Raw genomic sequence first — 15,070 nt, forward strand, 5'->3', positions numbered from 1 at the left:
ACTCATCATAGACATAAAGTGAATCAATTTTGGCCTTCCTTTTGTCCCTCGGCACGATTACCAAAAAGAAAATAAATTGCCATTTTTTATGATACACACGGAACATTAGGACCACTATTTCTAAAAATTATTTTTTACACACATTTCATGATAAAATATTTACATCCTTTTAATAATAAAACTAAATTAAATTTTTATTTAAATATGGTATATATTTAAAATGCAACAAATAAGATATATATGAGTCGGGATACTTTATTAGAAAATATAAAATATGAAAAATACATATTAATTATAATAATTCATGTATACAATTTTTAAAAATTCAGATAAATAAAGATTTATAATAAATATATTTATTTTTAAGTTTTAATTATATTAGATTTTAATTTCATTCTATTATTAATAAAAAGATAATATACATTGATTCGAAAAAAAAGAAGCTAAAAATATATATTTGCCAATGTGGGCCTAGCCTGAATGGTTAAGGCGTCTCTAAGTGCATCGAGAGGTTGTGGGTTCGAACCACGCCTCGGTAACTAACAACTAACATGAGATTCTAAAGAGTCGATTTCCACCTTTGATAAAAAAAAAAAAAATATATATATATATTTCATAATTTTTTAAAGAATTGTATAACTTCATATTATAATTGATATTTTGAAAATTAAATGTAAATTAATTTAAAAGGAAAAACAGCAACGAAGCTATAAAACGTCTACAGTTTGCTGGTGCATGTCCTCCCTGCTTGTCAGCTCTGTTACACAAAGAAAAATTCAGTTGAGTTTGTTTGCTTTCAATCTATATCTCATTGTATCCCCCGCAATTCTCGCCCCTCACCTCCATACAAAATCGTTTCTCTCATTCATTTGCCCCCATAACTAAGCCTTCTCTCATTCATTTCACTTCTTCTCATTATCCTCTGCAATATCTCCGCCGTCGTCCTCCGCCTCCTCCTCCTCCCTCTCTCTCTATCTCTTCCCTCATCTCTCCGGTGAGGGACAGATTCACGATCATAAGATACAGAGAAGAGAAGAGAGAAAAATCGAGGGAGAAAAGGAAACGAGAGAGACAGCCAAACAGAATTAAAACAGAGACAAAATCGAGCTCATTCATGTTGTTTACGTTTTTATACGAAAACGATCACGTTTTGAGATTTTGAAAAAGAGATGGAAATGGATGAGTTATTCAATGAATCGTCGTACGGAGACGAAGAGATTGATTTTGATTACGAGTATGATGCAGCTAAGTATTATGATTTCACCAGGCCAGAAACTGAGTTCGAGGCTTATCAAGCTCAGCGATGGTTTGTAACCGCTTCATCTTATCCTCCTTCTCGTAAGACATTAGCATTTTTCTATTCTGTTTGTCATAATTTTTATTTTTATTTTTATGAAACTGTGCATCTTATTTTGGTGTTGAATTTAGCTTTAATAATCAAGTTCAATTGGGAGCCGAGTGTTGCTCCTGTTAAAACTGGAAGAGCTCCGTTCATGTGTGGAGGAGCTTATCAAACTATAAATCGAACCAGCAGCGCCAACATGAGTCGCAGTGTCAACTCTGATGAAGTAACTTCGCCCGGTAATTACTGCTCTTTCCGTTTCATAATATTTATTGCATTTGGCTTTGACATGAGAATTGAAAAAAAATATTATTATATTTTAAATTATAAATACTTTTACTAAGTTAACTCTATCTTAAAACTTGCCGACATTTTATGACTATCATTTTATTTGTGTAATTGTATTCTTTCAACAGATAATTTTTTTTTCCAAATGCGGAGGGAGTGTATTACATTCTACGATTTGATTAAGCATTTTGTTTAATTTTGAACAAATAGTGAAATTGTATGGATTCATTCATTTACAGTTTATCTTGTTTATTTCTGAAGGATCGGAATCAAGTAGTCCAGCCAGATCATTCAGCAAGTCACCTTTATCAAAATATTCGAGTTTTATGAATCCTACAGCAAGTCAGTTGGCGAAGCTGAATCACCTTCCGCAGATTCATTGTAATCGGTTATTCAGAAGGTGCATTTTGCTTCATTGAAGAATCACTATCAGATTAATTTTTTTCAACTATATTCAGTCACGGATTTGTTGTTCTATTCTTGACTTATAATAGATCTCAGAAGCAAGTAAAAATTGAGAATAACAGTCCGCGGAATAGTTCTGTTAATGGAGTTCGGGCTACCAAAAGGCAAAAACTTGAGGCTGGCTATCTATCCAAGGTGGATTCATTTTTATTTTTGCCTATTTATTTATGCGGAAGTTCTTACAAATATATTGACTCACTATCCATAGCAGAATGATATCTTTTTAACTTGCACTCTACTTAATAAAATGATCAGTTTTTGCTTGTACCATGTGAGAATTCTAATAGTGATTTATTTTGTAATTCAGGTGGCTCTTCTTAAGCATCAAGCTAATTTTCTACACAAGGAACCTAAAAAGGTCAGCTCATAATTAGCTTTAACTTGTTCTTCATATAGCGCCGGTATATCCAAAATATGTGTTGATCATTTCCCCAGTTACAGAGATTTTCTTCTGCAGTAGGCTGGTTCTGGTTTTGTTCATTGTATTCACAATTTCTTAAACAACTTTGATTTGTCTTACAGGTTGGACTTACTGATCTTAACACAACACTAGCTAAACCTGATGTTACCACAACACTTGCTAAGCCTGATGCTACCACAACACTTGCAAAACCTGATGTTACCACAACACTTGCTAAATCTAAATTTACAGTTCCCAAAGAACCAAATTTAGAAACAGCATTTAGGGCAGAAAGACATAGGTAGCTTTCGCTTCTTCTTCATATCAATATATACTGTATAGAGTGGTGTTTCTTTCTTTATCCTTTCTTCCTTCCTGCATGGGGTGTCTTTGGCAGGCCTTTACAATATGTTTTTAAGCTAAATTTTATTAGCGATATTTACTATGAACTATGCAGCTCAAAGTGATGCGAGGCAACATCTATAATTGTGTTTTCTTTTGAAGTAGTTTCAACTTCTATTCCAAACAGACGACTAGCAGGCTTGCACAATAAAATTGCTTAATATGCTATGTTTTCTGAAAATCCAGGACCAAGAACAATTTGGAGCCAGTTGAAGCTGAAAATTCAAATGCTTGTATTTTCAGAGCAAGGCCCTTGAATAGAAAAGTTGGTACTTTCAGTTACAACTGAGTTTTTTTTCCTTCTGGTTCTAATAGCTGTCAGTTTTATGAGGCAGTGCTTTAAAATAGAAGATGACAATTGACATTGTTTTTTTTATGTCCATTGCGCTTCCAGATTCTCGAAGCCCCTTCATTTCCGCTTCATAAAAAGAGCACTCCGCAACTTCCAGAGTTTCAGGTAACTAATACGCATGTGTTAATGTGGCTTATGCACTTCTTTTCAGAAATAGATTGAGTGGACAAGTTTATGTCATGATTTTATTTACTATATTATGTTTCACTCGTGATTATAGGTGTTTCATCTGAGAACATCAGAAAGGGCGATGCAACACCAGTTTATTAATGTAAGTGATTAGCACCGATGTTTATCATCTGACCTCTTTGATGATTGAGCTGCCTAGACTCATTTTGATATAAGATATATATTAAATTGTTCTAAGCTAGTAATTTGCTCATTCAGGAAAGGAATGCGCAAAATTCTTGCTCCAGTCCCCGGAGTGAAAGTACAAGCTCTACAAGGTAATTCTTGCAATCTGACTGTTCTGTGATAAATTATACTTTCAGTCAATTACAATTAGTTCCTTAAAGAGGTTGCAGTTTTTTGGGCAGAGTAATCCCTGTTGCTGGCTTTAAGGAGAAAGGGGAAGCACTAGATAGAATTAGAACTTCATGTCTAAATAAAAAGGTGATATGCATATTTTGTAAGGTCCATCAGTGATTTGTTCTGCTTGTATATCATCATTTGATTAACTCGGTTGCTCTAATCTCATTCGATATACTTGTGTAGGAATCTAATTCTACAGCTGATAAAAGATTTCCAGACGAGACACCAATAATAGATTCATTTAGTAAGGTGGGCTTCTGTTAATTTTTTCAAACAATTTTCATTATGCATAAGTACTCTTTACATATATTTAATGCCTTATTCTTCGATATGGCGTCCAGCTCTCTTTGACATCCGAAGTTCAATTTAACACAAAGTCTCGACTAAAAATGCCTTCACATTCTAAGGTGAGTTCCATATGAATTTTGGCCTATAGAGCATAGAGGTTATTTTGATCAGTTATATGTTGCGTTGGTATTGGTTTTACTAAATACACGAACACTTTGATTGTTTGTTTTAAGGGCTTAAAGGAGAACACGCCAGGATCTGTCCATCTAGAACAAGAGGTATGATGGTGTTGGCCCCCAAGCATGTCTCATTATTTACGTTCACATAATTTTCGTGCTCAAAAGAATAACAATCGCGTAATATTCATATTATAGATGAGAAATGTCATCAAATCCCCAAGGCTCGGTGGCAATCATTTTCAATGTGGTAGCGACCGAACAATGATGGTACCACAAATCAACAGGTAGCCATCGAATGTAGTCTATAGTAATAAATTTAATCACAGTGCCATGGTGCTATACCTGAATTAAAAAGTAGAAAAAACTATGGCGAAATTCTTACAATGTTTCTCTTCATTTCTTTATTCATCAAGATACAATACCAATTGGTCAAGTAATTTACAATAAGATAATGGAATTTGTATGGTGGCAGGAGCTTGGATATACGTTGATAGTCAAGAGTGGTAGTGCAGAATATGTATATGAGCCATATAGATAATGCCTATAGGTTGGTTTGTATTTCTCAACTAGCTTTCAGAGGAAACATGTATTCATACATGTAAAGATAGTAGTTCCCTAATAGTAGAAATTGTGAAGATTAATGTACAGAACGTCCAATTTTTTTGTTCCCGTCGGCTTTTATTTATTAAACTATCTTTTTTTTTTTCCCTACCGATATCTATCATTTAAAGGATTCTGTAATCCTCACTATGAGTTGATATTTTTATTTGACATGAGGAATTCTTACGGCAGTAAAATAAAACAACCCAATTGTTATATTAACAGAGGTATAGTTTCTAATGTTATATTCAAATTAAAAAAATGTAAAAGCCAGTACTTACAGGCCAAAGCTAGAATAAGCGTATATTTTGTTGCAACATAGGGTTTTTACAACATAAAAAGACTAAATTTAGAAGAATCCGCTGTAGGAATTCCAAAATAGACATCCAATACTAGACAGAATAAATCCTAACTACATAATTTTTTTTAATAATTAATTTGTAATTTTATAAATTAGTAATAGGTTAGATTTCAACAAACCCAAGTCAAAAAGCAATTCCACTGACCATCATCCACCCACTCTTGGAGCAGAAAACAACTCAAGGAGCCAAAATAGATGAGTTCCCATGATCCCATCCTTATCAGAGATGAGCAAAATTACAGGGTGTTCTTAGAAATTACTTCTCGAAATCTAAGAAACCACTGAGCATCAGATGAGTTATTTTCCTGCTGAGGCGGCTGCTGATGTTTGGGAACCGGATGCTGTTGTCCTTTGTCGATCACAAACTTAGCATAGTCGACTGTCTTTGGCGGAGGAGCTGAACTAGGTTTCTTTGTAGGAGGTGCCGGGAGAAACGAATTTAAGACCCTTGCTACCTCATGCATGGTTGGCCTTTCAGAAGGGTGGCGCTTTGTGCACAGCAGAGCAAGTTGGAATGTTTTCCTCACATGGGTTATATCCACACATGTAATTGACACTTCTTGATCAACAACCTCCATCACTGTATTGTCATCAGCCTTGGACAGTACCTGAAACAACGCGAAGCTAACACCATTATAACAAGATAACAGTCACTACCGATTACTGCCTAAAAGAGTTGAGGAAGCACGAGTCTTACCAGCTGATGCAAATTAGACTCGTTATCAACAGCTTTTTTCCCAGTCAGAAGCTCTAAAAGAACAATGCCAAAGCTATAGACATCGGATTTTTCAGTTAGCCGAGATGTGCGGGCATATTCCGGGTCAATGTAGCCGATTGTTCCTAGAACATATGTTGAGGCATGAGTTTTTGCAGTTGAGATGCATTTTGCAATTCCAAAATCAGACAGATGAGCTTCAAAATTTTCATCCACTAGAATATTTGATGACTTGACATCCCTATGGATAATTCTTTGGCTGCAATCATGATGAAGATAGGCAAGTCCTTGAGCAGCTCCAACAGCAATTTTTAAGCGAGTTTCCCAGTCCAATTTTACCTTCTTCGATGGTCCTGTAATTATAAACATGCAATTACAGGAATTTAGACACAAAATATACAATAAGTACTTCCAATTCCAGAAAGAAAATTAACAAAGCAAAAGACGAAGCTAGTTGACTGACCATGTAGGAGATCCCATAAAGAACCATTCACCATGTAGTCATAGAAGAGAAGGTTTCCGCAAGGAGATAGAGCATAACCATGCAAGCTAACAATGTTTCTATGTCTGATGCTGCCAATGGTCTCAAGTTCAGTTTCAAATTCACGCAAGTTGTATGGATACTGATTATAAAGTCGCTTAATTGCTATTGGTCGGGAATTTTTCAGAACACACTTGTACACTGTGCTTGAAGCACCATAACCTATGATATACTTCTCATTTAGGTTCTCAGTGTTTCTCATAATGTCATCAAAGGTGTGAATTGCCATGTCCATGTGAAGAACCACAAGCTTGGGTGGAACTGGAAAGAAAAGAGATCATCAGGACATGAAAAAAATAATGTAAAATAGAAATTTAGAGCACATCGGTACGAGTCTACCTTGAGTATTTTTATGAGATCCCTTTATCAATTGTTTCTGCTGGTTTGATTTGTAAATTGCAACAATAACCATAGATAATAAAGTCATGAAGCCCAACGTCATGCATACAACTGCAGCTGTGGAAAAAATTGCTGGACATAGTAGAATAATTTAGCTTCACAAGTTCAATAAGAACCAAATACTTTCAAAAATAAGAAGTGTTAACAGATGGTCAAGTTCTTACCTCTTGACCTTGGTACATAAGGTCCACATATGGATCCCAACCAATTGCCACACAACAAGGGATTCCCAATAAAGCTGGAGCAGAAAATACACATGTTATAAAAAAATAAACAAGCATAACTCATGCCAAAAAATAAAGCAATACTTTTTGTCATACCTCTCTGGTGGAAACCGTGAGAAGTTTCTGATAGGAGGTACAATCCCGGATAAGTTATTGTAGGAGAAATTCCTTGCACATTAAAAAACCCAATATAAATTTCCCATAAAATAATGCAAAACATGTGATAATGGTAAATCGTCCATAAGCTGCTAATATAGACATACAGATTTGTGAGACTGAAACAGTTGGTAAGTTGATCGGGGATTTCTCCTTGCAGGCTGTTGTTGTTCAGGATTCTGCCACAAGGTCTTGTCAATCACACAACTTCATACTTTGAATAAGAAACCCAAGGAGGAAAGAATTTCAAACTTACAAGGAAACAATGTTTTGCAATTGCCCAAATTCAGCAGGAATACTCCCAGTAACATTGTTGAATGAAACATCACTGAAAAAAAAAAAGTTGTTCAGCAAAATCACTAACAAAAAGATGGGCTTATGAAGGATATAATCTAAGAATATGTTAAAATACTGAGAAAAAACTTACAGAATTTGAATACTTCTGAGATTACCAAATTCAGCTGGCAATAGTCCACCAAGATGATTCCTGCTAAAGTTCCTTGGAAATTAAAAAACAAGAAAATATGTTAATGTCATTGAAAAAAATTCTCAAAAGAGTTCGAAAATAGATTTAAAATTACTTTCAGTACTTACAAGGTAAGAAGGTGCTCTAGATTACCAATAGAAGCTGGAATAGGTCCTGAAAAATTGTTTCCAGACAGATCCCTGAACACGTAATAATCCGTAAGTAATGAGATATGTGACGTGTTATAGAAGTAAATATATTCACATGAAGAAACTTACAATGTGTCGAGGTTAACTATATGTCCAAGCTCAAGAGGAATCCTTCCTTTGAAATAGTTTGATGATAGATTTCTATAGGTTTTACAGAAGATGATTAATTCCATGGAAACAATATCATATGATCTCTTGTGAAACAAGACACTTGACTTAATGACTTACAGGTATGTCAAACTCTCTAATTTCTTGAAGCCTGGAGGAATAGTTCCATTTAACCCATTACCATGTACATTGCTGAAATAGCAGATTTAATATCATCAATTATAGATTAAGATCAAAAGTTTGAGCACATGAAGAGAGATAATTTAAATACAATTTAAAGAAACATACAATTGGTTCAGCGCAGTGCAAGAACTGAGGTCATGCGGAATAGGCCCTTCCAGATCATTGTTACCAAGATTTCTGCACCACAAAAGGCAATTAAACAAAAATGCAACAACAAGACAAGGAGAAGAAATTTATAAAGGCTCACAATTCAAATAGCTGTTCAAGCTTCCCAAGTTCAGGTGGAATGCTGCCAACAAGTTGGTTGTCATTCAGTTGACTGCAAAATAAAAAAAAAGACTCGGGAACATCACAAAAAGCAACTTGATATTTGATAAAATTGCAAGTAAATGAAGTTTTGAGCAGAATCTTACAGGTAACTAAGTTTAGACATGTTTCCAAGCTCTGGAGGAATTGGCCCAGTGAGTTTGTTTCCGTAGAGATACCTATCAAAGCGAGAAAAATTAGCAATAAGTAAAGAAGTAGCTGTCAGTGTCACTCACATGCATCTCTAACAACAAACTTACAGTTTTCCAGTAAATGACAAATTGCCAAGTATTGGTGGAATTGGTCCAACAAGCTCATTTTCACTCAAATCCCTGGAATAAGAGGATGGAAGTAAGATCGAATCACTCAAACACTAAACAAATGCATTAAGACCCTTGGAAGAAAATAATAAGGCTGACTTACAAAACTGCAAGGGCCTGCATTAGACCTATCACTTCAGGAATCTTTCCGGTTAGCTTATTGCCTTGTAGTGACCTTCATAAACAAGACCATAACCATTCAACTGATTACTACACATTCAACTGATCAAGGTTCATATAAATATGAAGATAATTTTACAAGGAATACTGACAATGTAGCTACTTGCAAGAAACCAATATTATATGGTATCTCCCCAGTAATTTGATTATATGACAGGTCCCTGTAATGAATAAAACAAAGATAAAAGTTTAAAAGAATAATCATGATTAAAAATAATTTACAGAAGAGTTGATTGTTATGAATATCTGCACTTAATTTCATCAGTGCTCAAGAACTTACAGTATCTCAAAGCTTGTACAGTTGCCAATGCTATCAGGAATTGTTCCAGTGAGGTTGTTTCCCCGTACATCACTGAGGAAAAGAAATTCCATTGTCACCATAAGTACTAATTAGTGTTCAGTTAGATAACAGCAAAATGAAACATAACAAACCGTGCTGTAATTTAAAACAATACAAAGTTAAGAAGTCCAAGGGCTAACTGCTTACAAATACCACAAGCCGGTCAACTGACACATATCCTCAGACAATGTTCCGGTCAAGGAATTTCCACGTAATCCTCTGCACCAGATTTGAAATTGAATCAATCATAACCATTCTCTCAAAAGTTAATACAACTAAGTTAAAACAAATGAAAGTATGGCCTAAAAATAGTCACTAGATTTGACAAAAACTTACAGGTACTGCAACACTTCATTCCAATAGAGCAGTCGTGGTATCTCACCAATGAGCTGGTTCCGAGCAAGATCCCTTAGAAGCTCAACCAATAATAAATAAGCACACAAAAAATTAACCGGAATCGTTCACAGAGGGAGAAATATGAAGGTGAAACACTTACAGAGTCTTGAGGTTGGGAAGCTGAGTTAAAGTGGCAGGTATAGGACCAGTAAGCTGATTGTTTTTCAAATTCCTGCAATCAAAAAGAGATCAAACAAATACTCCAGGTTCAGAATAACAAAAAGTAACGTTAGTTGAGGAAACAAAAGAATGAAGCGGCCAAAGAGAGAAAAACTCACAGGAACTCAAGTTGCTTAAGCTTAGATATAGAAAAAGGTACATCTCCATAAAGCAAGTTATCAGACAGATCCCTACATTTGACATTGCAAATAAAATATCAAAAAAATCCTATTGACAAAGCAAATTAGAAGCCATTCATATGAATAAATAGATTAGTACAGAACTCACAAATGATACAGAGAAGCACAATTTCCAATCTCATCGGGGATTTGACCAGTTAACTTATTTCCCATAAAATCTCTAAAGACACGAGAGAATATTAGAGGCATGGCATTAGAATAATAATATAGTAAAAAATTAAAAAAAAAATGAAGAAAAAATAGTAAGGCAATGAATTTACAAGGATTGTAGATTCCTCAAATCGCCAACGGCAGTAGAAATTTCACCACCCAAGTTCAGATTTGACAAATTCCTTCATAAAAACAAAACATGAGCCCATAGCACATAAAACAGAGATACGAAAATAAAGTTCAGAAGAGAGTTACTTACAAGGAAACAACAGAGTTGCTGAGATTGTCGCACAAAACACCACGCCAAGAACAAAAATCCGCGTTCTGAACATCATCCCAATCGAGAAGCACGTTAGCCACATTGCTGAACGACTCCTTTATCGACATCAATGCCTTCCCTGCATCAACATCGCCACCACAATTATAGTCTCTAATTTTCTTCTCCTCATCATATTATGAAATAATTACTTGTAAAATAGGTCAAGAATGTGAACACGCAAATTGACAGTCAAATTGCGCATACTCAGGCTTCACTACTACACAGCTTATATTAGAAGTTTCATCAAAATGCAAATAATTGTAATATTATCAGATATTTATTATGATTCTGTAATTATTCGCACTCTGTTCCAAACATATCTACATTTCCTCCTCCTCTCTCCGTTTACAACTTAAAATCACCGAAACCATTCAAATAAGGCATTGCCAAAAGAAGCACGGAAACGCAAACGGAGTGGAAAAAGTAATCAGAAAAAACAGACGGTGGAAGTTAAATAAACCGCAAAATAGGTCGGAAACCTTCATCGTTCAGCGTAGAACCGAGCGGACAGAGAAGCAAAAACACTCCGATAAAAATCATCAGACAGCACTCAAAATTAACCAAAACTTGCTCATTTTTCCTCATCGTCTCCGATCAACAGCAATTCTCAAAAACCAGAGAGCATGAACCAGCTCTACCACAGCTCCATTAAAAAACAGTAAATAAAGAGTTTAAACTGCCATTTGTATGCAATGTTTGTGCTGAAAATGTGTGTAAGAGAGAGAGAAATAGAGAGGAGCAGGCGGTTGGCGTGAAGTGTAAGGAAGGAGTTAAAAGAGAGTGTTAATGAAGAGAGATGGAGAAGATGACAGGTAAATAGTACTGCTGCTACTACTGCTACAGTAGTCTAGAGAGAGGATTGTGTTTTTCTTTTAATTTTCTTAAACGGCGGTGAGTTGACAGACGTTAAGTATAAAGTTTTGATTTGACAATTAAAGACACTGAGCGGCCGTCATTCGTACTAACGTTTCCCCAAGTAGTTACAGTTTTCGCAATGTTATTAAAACCGGACCGGACCGGCCGGTCCGACCGGGTTAACCGGGAACCGGACCTTTGTCCGGTCCGGTTAGATACAAAAGTCAACTTTTTCAAAAACCGGTCAAAAACCGGATTGAACCGGAAAAATCCGGTTTTTGACCAAAACCGGCCAAACCCGGTTTTCAGAAAATTTAGACCAAAAAGTCTCTTTTTTGTCCAAAGAATATTTTTGTGGTCCCATTTTACACATGTCCACATCTCATGTGTTTATTTTTCTCTTTCTTATACATATTTTACTTTTTACACACACTTTATTTTATTTTTTCTCTCTCATACATACTTTATTCTCTCTCTTTCATACTTTTTTCTCTTTCATAATAACTCACATTTTCTCTTTCATATACAACACTCATTTTTTCTCTCTAACACAAATTAATTATTCAACATATTTTTAAATATTAATTTTTATTATTATATTTCACACAATAAATTTTACTAAAATTAATTTTTATTTCTCATATATAATAATTATTTTATATACTCTTAAATATTAATTATTTATAATTATATTTTACTTTTTATATAAAAAAACTCTAAAAAATGGTATTACATAACTATTTTATCATATTTTTTTTTATAATATTATACATTTTTAATTTAAAAAATTTATATTTATTAAAATTAAAAAATCCGATCCAACCCGGTTGAACCGGTTGAACCGTGAACCCCCGACGAAGCCGGTTCCCGTTCCGGTCCGGTTTTAAAAACATTGAGTTTTCGACACCTATTTCTGTTTCTATTTTTATCCACCACGCGCCTCTGTATCAAGTGCTTTTTTTGGTGGTTTGATCGGACGGCTATCGTTTTATCTACTGTTATGGCTGAAAGGCATTGTAAGGTAAAAGTAAAAATAAAATAAAATGAAATTTAATTTGCTTACATAAATAATCCAATTTAACAATAGAGTCTTTTTATAGTCTTTTAGTCCTAATAAATTTTTCTACTTTTTATCATTGTACTATAACTTAAATTATATAAGTATTTTTTATTATAATAAAAACACAACTAATGTTAACAAAGTCTACTTTTTTATTATATTTTTATTTAATATAATCAATAACATATTTATATATATTCTAATAAATAACAATAAATGTTTATTCATTAATAAACTAAGCATGTAGACATAACGTTTCTACACGATTAAACTGCAAATATATCAAGTTTCTTTTGTCCATTTTCGTCGATTTCCATTAGAGATGAACTAACGGGACGAAAATAGGCGAAAATACTTAACTTGGATGAAATTGATATTGCAGGGATTCAATGCGGACGTTTTTGAGTTCATGAACTCGATCGTTGAAAATGTAAGAATAGATGAACCCAAATGTATTAATCCTATATTTTAGGTAATTTTGGTCAATACATGCAATGCAAGAAGGATGGCATATATTTCTTTCATTTTATTTAATTATTTTGTTATAGATCCTCTAATTTTATGCGGATATGGCATTGGGTTGAATGGTTGAAAAAGCAGAAAAACTTTAGAAAGATTGTTGTGGAAAAGACAAACAAATAAGGAAGAAAAAGAATAAGCAAAGACAAAGCGCTCGCTTAAGCAATAAACAGGTTGCTTCCTATAAAGCTGCTTCTCCTCTTTTCAATCTTTGCTTTTCTCAATTCATGTTTTACCATTTTCATATACACCTGCATTTGGTCCCACGCCTTTCTATTTTCCATTCCTACATCCAACCCCAGCCGTTGGATGCTCTATGATCATCATAAATTCATGACTGCTTCTACAGTTCTATGATCATCATTCATCAATATCACAATAAACAAAAGTTAAAATAATGGAAATTTCATTTAATTGTTTTTTTAATGGTATGTGATAATTGCACGTAGCAATTAATTATTGGAGATGATAATCACGCCATGATACCAACATTATTAAGAACTTTTCAGCGTTATAGGTCTGCCTAGGCTGGGCAAGGAGCATCATATCAGAATTATCAGAAACGTGGCAGAATCTGAGACCATATCATACCACCTCTATAAAGTGACACCTGACTTGCCTTATTTTAGCTAGCAATAGCCTCATTACATTTTCCACAGTCTTCATATCAAATTGGCGGAGGCCACCGGCGGATTCTTCGCTGTTATCAGCTCTCAGCTTGTACCACCGGCGTCAGTGGGCCTTTTCTTCGGAATGCAATCGATGGCATTCCAGTAATAATTAGTTGTCCTTATGCATATAATGGTCATTACCGTTATTTAAATAAATGTTTATTCTGTGCCATGATGCCACGTTTGCACCGCGACATGTTATTTTTATAAAAAATTTATACAACACGACTATTGTTTCATATCATTTGTGTAGCATATCTACAGTGTTTTAGTCAATTAAATGATAAAAAAATTAAAAAAAAATTATCACAAATATTTATTGAATTATTATAAGAATAATGTAACACAAAGGTTATATGAAATTAATATTATTTTTATAATAAATTAATAAATATTTACAAAATTACAGTAATATTTAATTAATAGTATTATTTATTTTTTATCATTGAACATTTTAATATTTATATAAATGAGGAAGATTGTTCGTTGCATTATTATATTTAAATATTTGGGATTCAAAAGTTGGGATTGATGTGGTTTTGGCTTTCTCCTAGGAGACATGGAATGGCATTATTTGTAAATAAAATTAGTACTACTACTAATTGATATGAGTATTTTTTTTAATTAAAAAGGCTGGACTTGTAATGATTGAGTGAGATTCTAGTCTTGTGCTATTATGAACAAATATCTGCCACGTGTACTATCAGAGTTCAATTTCCGATACTGCTGCTGGTTTTAAACCAAAGGGTAATTCATATTGACAATATCTTTTCCTCAAAAAAAAAAAAAAATTGACAATATCCACCTGTGTAAAAAAACAAAGAGTAGTTCATTACTACTTCATCCTGGACAAATGAGAAAAAACTTACTTTAATTTATGAATAATTAAAAATTAAAACAGTCATTTTAAAAGTTAATAATAAATCATCATTTTACATTTTTCTAATAAGTTTTTGCTTAAAAAAATGAAATGGTATAAAAAGTGGTGGTGATAGAAATTGCCTTGCAGAAAATGAGAGAATGAAATTGACATTCTAAACATTTTAAATGTATAATATTTTTTTCTAGTTTATTTTTACAATGAAAGTATAGGTTAATAATGCAATTCATAAATTTTTAACAAAATTTATCATATTTTTATAAATGTAAAAATTTCTTCTTATTGATGATATAAATTTAAAGTGGCTATTAATTTTAGTTTTATTTTTTGGTTTTGAAAATTGAATTTTTTACACTGTACGTCTAATTGGATGGCTCTCATAGATGACTGTTTAGAGTATCACGTTAATGAAAGTCATTCATTGTATTGTTATTATTATTATATCATATTTTATTTTTTGAAATTTAGTCTATAATAAAAAAAATGTTACATCAATTCAACTCACT

General features: G+C 33.5%; 2 protein-coding genes across 4 annotated transcripts; one reads left to right on the forward strand and one right to left on the reverse strand.

Moving 5' to 3' along the window:
- Window positions 1-735: 735 nt before the first annotated feature.
- Window positions 736-4,916, forward strand: LOC126673182 (protein TPX2-like). 3 transcript variants are annotated; one of them, XM_050367191.2, is made up of 16 exons: window positions 736-1,338; window positions 1,429-1,581; window positions 1,892-2,030; window positions 2,125-2,230; window positions 2,403-2,453; window positions 2,618-2,796; window positions 3,084-3,162; window positions 3,292-3,354; window positions 3,470-3,520; window positions 3,637-3,695; window positions 3,786-3,861; window positions 3,964-4,029; window positions 4,122-4,187; window positions 4,302-4,346; window positions 4,443-4,531; window positions 4,720-4,916. In XM_050367191.2, exons 1-16 carry the CDS (start codon window positions 1,170-1,172, stop codon window positions 4,736-4,738), a joined length of 1,410 nt encoding a protein of 469 aa, XP_050223148.1. In that variant the 5' UTR covers window positions 736-1,169; the 3' UTR covers window positions 4,739-4,916. The 3 variants fall into 3 exon arrangements, with proteins under 3 accessions (XP_050223148.1, XP_050223147.1, XP_050223149.2); XM_050367190.2 differs by having other exon boundaries at window positions 737-1,338; window positions 3,774-3,861; XM_050367192.2 differs by having other exon boundaries at window positions 1,208-1,306; window positions 3,774-3,861.
- A 161-nt stretch (window positions 4,917-5,077) lies between these two features.
- Window positions 5,078-11,426, reverse strand: LOC126673181 (LRR receptor-like serine/threonine-protein kinase ERL1). The gene is made up of 27 exons (XM_050367189.2): window positions 11,059-11,426; window positions 10,520-10,658; window positions 10,371-10,442; window positions 10,199-10,270; window positions 10,030-10,101; window positions 9,852-9,923; window positions 9,692-9,763; window positions 9,503-9,574; window positions 9,296-9,367; window positions 9,108-9,176; window positions 8,939-9,010; window positions 8,776-8,847; window positions 8,623-8,694; window positions 8,457-8,528; window positions 8,315-8,386; window positions 8,147-8,218; window positions 7,988-8,059; window positions 7,838-7,909; window positions 7,671-7,742; window positions 7,500-7,571; window positions 7,351-7,422; window positions 7,184-7,255; window positions 7,028-7,101; window positions 6,804-6,935; window positions 6,387-6,725; window positions 5,906-6,276; window positions 5,078-5,816 (listed from the first exon to the last, which is right to left on the reverse strand). Exons 1-27 carry the CDS (start codon window positions 11,162-11,164, stop codon window positions 5,445-5,447), a joined length of 2,970 nt encoding a protein of 989 aa, XP_050223146.1. The 5' UTR covers window positions 11,165-11,426; the 3' UTR covers window positions 5,078-5,444.
- Window positions 11,427-15,070: the final 3,644 nt, after the last annotated feature.

The sequence above is a fragment of the Mercurialis annua genome, linkage group LG3, assembly GCF_937616625.2.
Source record: "Mercurialis annua linkage group LG3, ddMerAnnu1.2, whole genome shotgun sequence".
NCBI lineage: Eukaryota > Viridiplantae > Streptophyta > Magnoliopsida > Malpighiales > Euphorbiaceae > Mercurialis > Mercurialis annua.

Excerpts from the sequence above, each read along its gene's own strand:
- LOC126673182 (XM_050367190.2), top strand. The coding sequence starts at position 1,170 with ATGGAAATGGATGAGTTATTCAATGAATCGTCGTACGGAGACGAAGAG. Across the intron at positions 3,521-3,636 it reads TGCAACACCAGTTTATTAAT|GAAAGGAATGCGCAAAATTC; the intron begins GTAAGTGATTAG and ends TTGCTCATTCAG. Across the intron at positions 4,030-4,121 it reads TAATAGATTCATTTAGTAAG|CTCTCTTTGACATCCGAAGT; the intron begins GTGGGCTTCTGT and ends TATGGCGTCCAG.
- LOC126673181 (XM_050367189.2), bottom strand. The coding sequence starts at position 11,164 with ATGAGGAAAAATGAGCAAGTTTTGGTTAATTTTGAGTGCTGTCTGATG. Across the intron at positions 8,219-8,314 it reads TGCACTGCGCTGAACCAATT|CAATGTACATGGTAATGGGT; the intron begins GTATGTTTCTTT and ends CTGCTATTTCAG. Across the intron at positions 6,726-6,803 it reads ATCTCATAAAAATACTCAAG|TTCCACCCAAGCTTGTGGTT; the intron begins GTAGACTCGTAC and ends TTTTCTTTCCAG.